Raw genomic sequence first — 12,078 nt, forward strand, 5'->3', positions numbered from 1 at the left:
AATTCTTTTGCAATGGCACCAAAATTGTTTGGCAGGAAAAAGAGCAAGGTGTGGGAAGTAAGGAAGAGGAATTAGGGTGGGCTAGGAAAGCATAGATGCTAGTGAGGACTTATACAAAGAGAAAACTAACGCTGACAAACACAGTCTCTGGGCAACCCTGTAAACACTAATGCCTCAAGTAGGGCAAAAAGAAGTCAGAAACTAGGAAAAAGACTCATATCAGCAGAGGAGTCATATCAACAGATGAGTCTGCTATTGAGTCATGTGATTAGGTTGCTCCTAAAAAGAGGCTACGCAATACTGACCAGACTGGGAGACAATGATAGGGAGTTCTTATCCAAATCAGACTGAAAACGAATGATCATATGAAAATGGAATAACTGAGAGTTTATCTAATTCTGTGATTCCATTCTTTTTTTTTTAATTTTTTTTTAACGTTTACTTATTTTTGAGACAGAGAGAGACAGAGCATGAACGGGGGAGGGCCAGAGAGAGAGGGAGACACAGAATCTGAAACAGGCTCCAGGCTCTGAGCTGTCAGCACAGAGCCCGACGCGGGGCTCGAACTCACGGACCGTGAGATCATGACCTGAGCCGAAGTCGGCCACTTAACCGACTGAGCCACCCAGGTGCCCCCATTCTTACGAGAAGTATAATCATAAAGAGTATCATACAATACAGTATCCTCGGGGTTTATCAAAGGTATTTGTTAGATGTCTATTCCATTTCCTTCCATTGAATTTTTGATCTTCTGATTTTACTCTTAAAGGTAAAAATGCCCACCCAGCCACTTTTGGAGGAAGGTAGAAATCAGGAAGTCTCATACTAGTTGAAATAAATTCTGTCGATGAATCAAAATGGCCCTACCTTGTACCTAAGTTCCAATAATTGGGCTAGCTCCCCCGCCACCTTCCTATAAAACTAAGTTGCCTTTTGTCCATTGGTTTCAGTGACCGTTTTCTGCTCTTGTCTCTCAGGCCCAATTGCTTTCCTCAGTTACTTGCCTAAGAAGGAATCTAGTGCTGCAGTCTGGTTTTCCTCTTCTGACCAGTCTCTAACCCCTGCATCTCAGGACATTGACTCCTTTTTCCTGATACTGCTGATTGGCTAGCCTGGGCCTTTTATTTATTGCTAATCGCAAGAGCTGTGCTGCCTACTTTATCCCTACAAATGTGCCTGGTCTTTAGGCTCCTGGTGTTTCTCTTTGATCCATCCCATTGTCCTGGAACCAAGTTGGAAACACAATGCCTTCTCTACCATTAGTATTCTTCACAGTAGTTACTCTGAAGTACTATAGTTACATAGAAGTTACTATGAAGGAGTAACTACTTCAAACCTGAGCCTGTGCTTGATTAATACTGATTAACTGGATGACCAGCAGAGTTATGATGCCAGATTTCAGTATCATTAATTTATAACTGTAAAAATTTGGTTTTAAATAAAGTGAGTGTTTGAGGCAACAATGTGGTTTTTACCCTTAAACTTAAATGAATAACATGTTCAGTGCCAGTTATATATTTGATAATGCACTATTCTATCAGGAAAGATCATATTTCTGAAAGTACTTTTTTATCATTTTCCTCTTTTTTTATTCTCATTTTATTATTTTTCTGCATTTTATCATTTTAGTTTTTCTCCTCATTTTATTATTTTTTGACATTTTTCTTAATATTTTTATTTTCTCATTTTCCTTATTCTTTTTTATTTAGTATTTATTTTTGGAAAAGCACAAGTGGGAGAGGGGCAAAGAGAGGGGGACAGGGGATCTTGAGGGTGCTCTATGCTGACAGGCTCACAGCAGTGAGCCCAATATGGGGCTTGGACTCAGGAACCATGAGATCATGACCTGAGCTGAAGTCGGGCGCTCAACCAACTGAACCACCCAGGTGCCCTCCATTTTCCTTATTCTTTAATGTTGATGTGATATTTTACATTATGTTTCCATCTGTCACAGTTCATTTTCAATTCTTTTTCTTTGAATTTAAAGCTTATAACTAACATCATTTAATCTGGGGTGGTATAATGGGTCCAAGAAATTAAAAAAACGTCAATAAATAAAACTGTGCTAGTTTCCTGGTTGAAATCTGAGAAAAAATACACTTCAAAGGGTGAAGGGACTATTGTTAACAGCATTAAATTACATAGAAATAATCTTAGCAACAAAAGGAACTTTACCTGCTGACGTTGGCTCTTCTTCATCTGATGCTATGATAAGAGGAAAAAAGGCGAGGACAGGGAGAGGGTGGGGTGGGGTGAGGTTGGGGAAAGAGAGAGAGAGAGAGAGAGAGAGAGAGATTGAAATTGAACATAAATATACCTTGCATTTTCAAACAAAGACTACAAGCTCCTGATTTGTAATTTTGTGAATACATTAGAAATCTGTCATGAGATAACTGGATAATGACAAGTTAATGAGCGTTTACGTTAAAGGAACATTTATACACTTTTATCTCCTAAGATACATATTTATTAGAAAAGACCACTCAGTTGTCTGAACTTGCTTTCCCTTCCTTTCTGCAAATAAGACTGACTTTATTTAGTTTGATTGGAAATTATAATTATCATAAATAATATTATTTGAAAATATAAATTGAAAATAACATATGAATATCCCACCATCACCACTTTGTGGGAATTTTCTATTAGCAAAGAGAAATTAAAATGCATTACAATTTTGCTCCATGAAGTAGAAGTTATAAATAAGATAGGGGTTACATACAAACACACTGAACTCACAGGTACCACATGCTTCAAAATTCAGAAGCAGTGATTCACACACAAGAACCGGCATTGTGAAGGGTGACCCTGTGTGGTTTGACACACGTGTTCTACAGCCCAGACAAGGATAAACATGGATATTATAAAAGGAGAGGCCACAGTATGAAAATACAGTTTTATGCTAAAGCAGTGGCTCACAACCGCGAATCTATATTAGAAAGTCAAACTCTGGGCCCCGCCTCAAACCAATGAAGTCAGAACCTCTTTCAATGGTACCACCTCGTGGCCAGGTTTGAGACATCGCTAAATCACACTGATATAAGGTAACATGAACCATAACTCAAAGTGTGAATCATTCTGATTCCTGTTTTAAAAGGGAGGAATTTTTAAGAGCAGACTCCAAGGGTAAGAACCTACTACTACACGTATGTGGAGGATGGAGCACAGTGGTTGCAAGAGTGAAAACAAGAGTTTATCTGCAACTGTTTCACAAGTTTGCCTAGAATCCACCCCTTCACCGTCACACCAACAGACACACTCTGTTAGGAGGTATTTCTGCTCTGTGCACAAGTTCAGTTCACTCTGAATATTACCGTTGAATTATATGACACCAGCCAGTGCTATTTCAATTGATTCATGAAGTTTTAACATAAAAATTTACTCTACTGAATTGCTTATAAAGGAGCTTTGTTCCCAGGTGATTCGTTAATCAAGGTATCACTGTGAAACCAGGGAGCAGTTTCCACTCTTTTCCGTTAAGTTTCCATCTGCACAGAGTACACCTTAGACAAGGTTACTTTGTGTCCTGACAGTATTTTCCTCTCACTGTTTGGCTTGTCTCCTTGGCACATAAAGGAACAGAGAGAGCAAACAGAGTTGGCATGCATGGGGTGGAGAACGTAAATATTTAAAAAGCCGTTTGTTGCTTTATTATGTCCAAAATCTAACATAACATGTTCAAAGAGGAAAACTGTCAGTGGCTTCCAGGAATTCCCTTTTAGGAAAATACCATAAAGTCTTGTAGAAGTGCTGACTTATATGGTCATTGTTGGTATAAGTCTGGAGATTCAAAGTGGGGAACTAAAAGCACTCAAGGCTGGCCACTTTATGTGTGTGAACTCTATAAAGCTATGATGACATGAAAATGACTCATATTTGATAGATGAAGATCCAGAGGTTCAGAGTGACTGAGCAATTAGTCTAAGGTCAATTTGAATTTGAGGTCATATCAGTGTGGCTTTCAAACCAAACTCTGTGCACTATGCCTGTCTCCCAAGGTGTTGATTGAGTATCCACTAAGAGAGAGAGGGAAAAGGGGGAAAAGGGTCATGGAATGAAGACTGGCTAGATATCTGATAATCTTACTCAGAAAGAAGTATAAGGGAGAAAAAAGCTAGATGAAGGGACTGGGAAACTTCTTTGTGTCTCTTACAACCCAGGGATAGATGCAGGAGGTGAGATCCCAAGCATGCAGTTAAAATATCCTAAGCATGTGATGCCTAAGGAAGAGAGATTAGAAATGCTAAGATTTTATCCCTCCATTATAGATGGATAAGCAAGACATTTTAGGAAAGAACTAGCCAGCACTGAAGCAAAGACAATTCCAAATTTATAGAAGACATCGCAATTAGAATGTCTTAAAACCAAAGCCTCTGGGCTAAGCAGTGCACTAAGCTCCACGTAAGCTTGTAATACCTAAAAACATCTTTGTAACAGATTAACCATGTTAGAGTCAGCAGATACACAAGTCTGCCTTGAATTCTATTTCTATGCAATATCTCCATAACAGTGGTTCCTCATAATATAAAGATGTCACTAACCAACACTCCTACTATATTAAAACACACACATACACACACACACAGGTGCATACAAAAGGGTTAGTATTAGTATCAATTCACTGTCATAGTTCTCTCTGGCAAAGATGTTTTGTGTGTAGGCATCCAGACAAAACATGGTGAACTAGTAATGGGAGGCAGCTAGAGCTCCAAAAGTACAAATAATTCTCAAAGTGGACATTAGTGGCTTAATTAGTGAGATTCAGATGAAATGATTACCACAGAAGATAATGTCATGCTACCCAAGTTATTTTTCACTTGTCCTATTTGCTTCTTAGAATTCATGAAATCAGCAAATCAAAAAAATACATATGTCTTTGTCACATGCAATTCCTTTAACCCTGGAAATTAAAAACACATGCACCAAGCAAAACAAAAGTAAACAAGTAACTCTGTATTGCTCTGCCTGGCACAATGCAGAAGGATGTACGAAAATTATGGTAACAGTGGAAAAAAGAGACACTAAAAATATGTATCTGATGTAGAGAACTTAGCTGTGTGATCTTCTCATTGCCCATAAAAGGATCACCTTGGGTGTTCCTTAAAATGTTCCAGATCTACTGAATTTGAATTTGGGTGTTAGTTCAGGTTTCTGCATTTTTAAAATGTATTTCTTTATCCATTCATCAAGAATAAAGAAATACATTTTAAAAATGCAGAAACCTGAACTAACACCCAAATTCAAATTCAGTAGATCTGGAACATTTTAACAGGAACCCATGGGGGAGGGGAAGGAAAAAAAAAAAGAGGTTAGAATGGGAGAGAGCCAAAGCATAAGAGACTGTTAAAAACTGAGAACAAACTGAGGGTTGATGGGGGGTGGGAGGGAGGAGAGGGTGGGTGATGGGTATTGAGGAGGGCACCTTTTGGGATGAGCACTGGGTGTTGTATGGAAACCAATTTGTCAATAAATTTCAGGAAAAAAAAATAAAATGTATTTCTTTAATGTTTATTTATTTTTGAGAGAGACAGAGAGAGAAAGAGAGAGAGAGAGAGAGAGAGAGAGAGACAGAGAGACAGAGCGTGAGTGGGGGAGGGGCAGAGAGAGGGAGACACAGAATGTGAAGCAGGCTCCAGGCTCTGAGCTGTCAGTATAGAGCATGACGCGAGGCTCAAACTCACTACTAACCACAAGATCATGACCTGAGCCAGTCAGACCCTTAACCGACTGAGCCAACTAGGCGCCCCTCAAGTCTCTGCATTTTTAAAAAGTGCAGCAGGTGACTACTATAAACACTAAATGTTGAAATGATGGCTCTACCCATCAAAGTTTGCTGCAGTAGGAAAGAGCCATGGGTTCAGTTGTCGGAACTGAAGCAGTAAATTAGCAGGCTTATAGGAAACCCTTTGCAATGTGTACTAGGGTTGTTTCATCAGCTTTCAATGCTCTTTCTCTTGTATCATCTTCAGATTTATTTGGGTATCTACATCAATTCTTTGGGGGAAGAGGACTTCTCCTGTGGATTTAGAGGGGAAGTTTGTATGTCATAACTAAGTAAACCTTTTCCATTTTCCTGGCCACCATTATTCGCCTAGGTAAGTACATGACCCATTTGGGGATAATGATGTGTAAGGTCAAGTTTGTATGTGGGTGAGGTGAGGCTGTTGGAAGGGAGGCTTCCTCAATCTTCTGGGAAAGCATCTGGAAATAACCCTCTCTCCCTCTTTCTTTTAGATACAGACAGGAAATCTATGGCCCCAAAAGTAAGCAGGCAGACATTTTGCAACCATAATGGGAGTCAGCCTTATAAAGAAGCCAATCTTGCTCAAAGGCAGAATGGAAAAATAGAATGAAATTTACTGATGATATGGTTCAGGCACTAAATCATATCCTTACCCAAATCTGGACTTGCAGTTCTGAGGAAAAATACTTCTAATTTATTGTTTATCTAGTTTTAGTTGAGTTCTCTCTATTTGCAACTAAGTGGCATTCTGCACAACTGTAACCTGTTCTGTTGTTCCCATTTAAAATACATTAGAAGAGATAAGGAATTAACTACCTCTGAGGCAGTGAGAGGGAAAGTACATAGAGTCTTGGGCGGTGCTTTCAGAGGGCAGCTGGGCTCTCAGCACCAAATGGTTCCACAGAGCTCACCACCCCATGTTTTGATATGATAAACCTACTCTAATTTTGAAGTTGGTCTCTGTTTTTTTTCAGGATGGTTTGGCAGTGTACATGCTCATGAACTGGATTAGTACTTAGGAGAAGAAGGCAACCTGTGTACTTGCTTCTTTCCTCCCTTCTTCCCTCCTTTTCTCCTTTGTTCCACAGGACCCAATGTCAAGGACAATAACTACCCAAACCCGACAGGCTGTGTATTACCCTGATACACATATGATATCAAAACACACATACTTCTTCACTGGATAGGCTTTAGTCTCTCTACATGGTATCAACATTCTTATGTCTCCTGTTTTTTGTTGGCCTTATCCTTGAGTGTCATTAATTAATTAATTAATTAATTTAGAGAGACAGAGTGGGAGCAGGGGAGGAGCAGAGAGAGAGGGAGATGAAGAATCTGAAGCAGGCTCCAGGCTCTGAGCTGTCAGCACAGAGCCCGAGGCAGGGCTTGAACTCACAGACCAAGAGATCATGGCTTAAGCCAAAGTAGGACGCTTAACTGACTGAGCCACCCAGGCGTCCCTTATCTTTGGGTGTTTTAAGTAAACTTTTATAGCATGGAATTTCCATCCATTCAAAAATAATTCTTTTTTAAATTTAATTAATTAATTAATTTAATAAATTTCTTTTTTTTCTTTTTTTTTATTTTGAGAGAGGGTGAGCAAGCATGAGAGATGCGCAGCAAGGGAGGGAAGAATTCCAAGCAGTCTCTACACCATCAGCACAGAGTTTAATGTGGGGCTTGATCTCACAAACGACGAGATCATGACCTGAGCCGAAACCAAGAATTAGATACTTAACCAACTAAGCCACCCAGGTGCCCCCAGAAACAATTCTATACTCAGTGTGGCTCAACCCTCAAATACAAATAGCCCATTATGAAAGATATAAAATACAATTCTTAGCATATTATAATCTATTTTGTATATGGATATTACTTAATTCATATTGATTTATGGATCATTTTGTTTGCTATATTATAAATCTCATTAATTATGTACAAATATGTTCTTCAAGTTTGCAATTATCACTGTAATTCATTATTTCCATAATCAAAGAAATAAGAAATATATATTCTTACACTCTGACAATGTTTTAGATTCTATTCAACTGCACTGATGTAAAAATAACAACTATATTTATGTATGATTATTCATGCTTGCTCAGATGTTTAATGCTATAAATGTGAATGTGTGTGTGTATGCATGATTATTAATGCAAAGAAGAGTAATTATCATTTCAAATCTATGAACTCAATCATTTAAATAGGTTGTAGAGTTGTTTCTGGAAGTATTCAGAGATGTTTTCAGAGATAGGTTTTGGTTTCTATGTTTTTTCTTTTATTCTTTATTTATTATTATTATTTATTTATTTATTTATTTATTTATTTATTATTTTTTTAAATTTATTTTTTTGCCTATGGCCCAATGAGAACACGCCTCAGGACTTACAGGTTGCCATTATCAACTTTTGTGTGAAAATACGAAGAGGAATGTTATTCTCTCCTGGCCAAAAACTTCAGACAGCAAATGATTTGGTTGTTTCTACACTCTCAGAACTGCAGAATATTTCAGTCACAATGAGAAACAACAGACAATGTGTTTGTGTTTGCATTGAAAGTGTCCAGAGAATTACAAAGTCTTCTCTATTCTATCAGTCTTTCACGTGCAATTTGATTTCGATGTTAAATTTGGAGAACGGCATCTATTGAGTATAGTTAATAATATAGAGTACATAGAAGTATGTATACATGCAGTTAGTATGTAAGTATATATTTATATGTTTATTAGTCTCTTCCATTAGACTAGGAGTTTCATGAGGTCAGGGATGTGACTGTTTTGCTTACCATTAAACTGTAGTTTTCAAATAGTGTCTACAATGTTGTAAGTTCAAGAAATATTTGTCAAAAGAAAGAAAACATGGATAAATATTTAATATACTCCTCTATGTTGCTCAATAAAATTCAGATGTTTCATTAAGCTGCATTACTAGACTTACCAAAGAGAAAGCCTTACATCTTCATTTGTGTTTTAGTTATATAGATCTATATATACTAACTTATATAGCTATATATAGTTATATAAATCAGATTTACTTTCTTGGGGCAGGAGAGAAAAAGAATAATAATTAAAAAGACAATGGTTACTGTAATGACCATCTGATCATCTCATGAAAAAACAAATGTGTGATTTTAAACTAACTCAAAAAAGCATCAAACTACAGCTTATTAATTAAATAGATTCATTAAAATAGCATCACGAAATGCACTTTCTATGTTTAGTAGTAATATAGCTCACATGGGTTTCACAAGCTACTTATACAGTGTATCATGTTAATAGCAATTAGCAGTGCATTTGCAATTTTCTCATTTTAGAAAGAGGTACAAATGGGAAAAATAATAAAAAAATGAATGGAAGCTTTAGTTTCATTTTTTTACCACTGAGTTAAAAAAATACACAATTTATAAAACTAAACCAGAGTATTGGGAAACTGGGAAGTAATATGACTCATCTCCCAATGTGTACTAAAGAGACGTTGGGGACATAATTAGGATACATGGTCCTACTTAAAGGAAGTACTAAAGATCTTTAGGTGATTCGACATTACAAAGGAATATAATTCACTATCTCCTGTATCTATTCAATTGTCCTCAAATATCCTTTGTTTATTCCATTTGTCCTCCCTCCCTAACCAAATTCATCTCATCCCTGTAGACTCAATTCACATCTCACCATCTTAATTCTTTAGTATTTACTTTAGTCTCCATATTTGTGTAGTTGTCCCCTTTCACGCCTCACTGACTTTTAAACTATAACCTAAAGCTGGCTTGAAACAAAATGGCAATATTTTACAGTCTTGTTCGCAAGCTGGACATTATCTACTACACTTCTTTTAGGCCAACAGTTATGTTTTAATTTTGTATAGTGCACATAATTGGTACTGAGTAAATATTTTTGGAAAGCTATCTAAGTTTAGAGATGAGAAACTTAAGTCCAGTAAGTGAATATAACAGCTGTTTTTACAGTATTCTGAGTCACGTAAAGTAAGGGTTGGTAATTAAATCTAAGGTATCCTAAGAAAATTCATGGATAAATGGAAAGAAGAAACTTGAAAGGGATCAAGTAGATTAGCAGTTAATATGTATATGATTGCTCAGATTTATCAACTTCCAATAAAATTAATTCATAACGTTTTTGAAAGTTTAATATAGGAGAGAGAAAATAATTCTGCAATGAGAATGCTCTGTAATGTGACTAGGAAAGCCATGCAGTGAAGGTTACCTGCACATCATATGTGACATTCAGATGGTCACAGCACCCATACTATTTTGCTTCACAGCAACTGACAGAAAGAAGCTGAAACCATCAGGCTCATGTTCTATGGATTTCTGCTTTATTTATGTGTGGGAAACTGCTCACTTCAACCTCAAGTCATTTCCATAAGTCTGGACAAATGCGCTAATCCAAAAAGCAAATCTGTTAAAACCAAAAGAACAAAAAACTAAAAGGTCCCGGATAGACCAGCAATATTGACACAAATCTTAGTGACAGCATCCACTTAAGGAAACCACAGAATCATTGCACATAAAATGTTAATGTCAGAAGAGATTTTCTGATTAGGGGGTTGGCAAAAAAACAAAACAGAACAAAACAAACAAAAAAAACCTTGTCCAAATGGGTTAAGGTTTGAATTAGGAATTAGAAGTATATTTATTAAATCATCTAAATTACCAATTAAAAACTCACCATAAACTGAATTTTTAAGCAAAATTCATATACATATGCATACATATATTTATTTATAATATAAATAAAAAGAGGATTATACAACACGTGCTGTTCTACAACTTGCTTTTGTACACTAGTATTTGCACGTAGTTTTCTATGTCAATATATTCAGTGACTATAGACAGTATTTAATAATGTTTTACTTTAAGGATATATCATAATTTATTTAACTCTACTGAATGATATTTCAATGGATTAAGGGGTATCTCTCTCACAAATAATATTGCAATGAATAATCAGAATCCATTTGAATAGTGATAGAAACATGAAACAAAATAAATGACCACATTTCATTAAATAAATAGGAGCTCATAATACTATGCACAATATAAAATACTCACTTTTTATAAATAAGGCTTTTAAATAATCCTTTTTTATGCCATCAGCCTATCTACAGTGACATGCTTCTTAAATATATTGGATAATATGATATTTGTGCCTTTTTTTAAATTGTTAATGTTTATTTTTTTGGGAAAGAGAGACAGAGTGTGGGTGGGGAGGGGCAGGAAGAGGGAGGCACAGAATGTGAAGCAGGCTCCAGGCTCTAAGCTATCAGCACAGAGCCTGACGTGGGGCTAGAACTCAGACCGTGAGGTCATGACCTGAGGTGAAGTTGGAGGCTTAACTGACAGAGCCACAGAAGGCCCCAGATATTTGTGCCTTCTTCCTGTGAGAGTTACTCTCACAATAGAGTTACCATTAATGATGACCACGTAGAACTTTCAGTGTCCCTTGTCAAAGTAGTACAAGGCAGAGAGACAAAGAAATGGCTGAGCTCTGTGCTTGGACAGATTCAGCCTTAGGGTTGAGCGTTGAGTATTATAGTCTTATATTAAGTAATATAAAACCTCAATGTTTTCAGAAAAATAAATGGTGGCCATTTGAAGACAGAAAACTACTTTATTATATTACAAAATCCTGGCATACGATTTGTCTTTGTGTGTGCACAAGAAAATATTTAATATGTTACATCTATTTCAAAAATGACATTTTACCACTTTAGAAATTTGTGAAACCTTTTAACAAAATATCATTCCTTTTTCACTGCCTATATTACAAAGAGGAATTCAGAAATTTTATGATGGCTTTGAAATGAGTTCTCAAAATATAGTTCCACATACTTGGCTTAATTAAAATATCTTTTGAAAAGATATCAAAAGATGAAGGCGGGGGAACAGTGGGCAGGTCTAATTTGAAGAGAGCTCAGATATCTCTGGCAGATTTATGTTTCTCTTTGGCCTAGGGGAATTATTGTTTTCATGTAGTGTGAACTCATCCCAAGGACACTAACTTTAAGAGATAAAGCACGGCTTCGGCTTGGCTATATAGAACTCAACTAACCTATGTGCCACTGACATTCTGTAGTCAGTTAATGACTGCTTAAGAGGACTGTGTTTCCTCTTGCCTGTTACAAAAGAAGGTAAAATTAAATGCTTTCTTTTCAGAATCATTAGGACCTTCTTTAAAGAAAAAGGGTCAGCATATCGCATTCAGGCATTAATCAAATGACATTGACAATGTGATTTCCCTATCTGCAAAACTGGTCTCCCTAGGCCAAATTTTTCCTTAATTGAAATGTCTTTAAATAACTCAACTGAGAAAAAAAGTCGAC

At 36.6% G+C, this 12,078-nt stretch overlaps 1 protein-coding gene across 2 annotated transcripts in view; it reads right to left on the bottom strand.

Moving 5' to 3' along the window:
* The window catches only part of EDIL3 (EGF like repeats and discoidin domains 3), a 422,530-nt gene that overhangs the window by 262,893 nt on the left and 147,559 nt on the right, over nt 1-12,078 (bottom strand). Inside the window, exon 3 of one of the 2 annotated variants that reach the window (XM_043593258.1) lies at nt 2,176-2,205. The exons of the other annotated variant lie outside the window; for it this stretch is intronic. Coding sequence (XP_043449193.1) covers nt 2,176-2,205 — 30 coding nt within the window. The remainder of the gene's footprint in view (nt 1-2,175; nt 2,206-12,078) is intronic. 2 annotated transcript variants of the gene reach the window in all.

Source organism: Prionailurus bengalensis, chromosome A1 (assembly GCF_016509475.1).
Source record: "Prionailurus bengalensis isolate Pbe53 chromosome A1, Fcat_Pben_1.1_paternal_pri, whole genome shotgun sequence".
Taxonomy (NCBI): domain Eukaryota; kingdom Metazoa; phylum Chordata; class Mammalia; order Carnivora; family Felidae; genus Prionailurus; species Prionailurus bengalensis.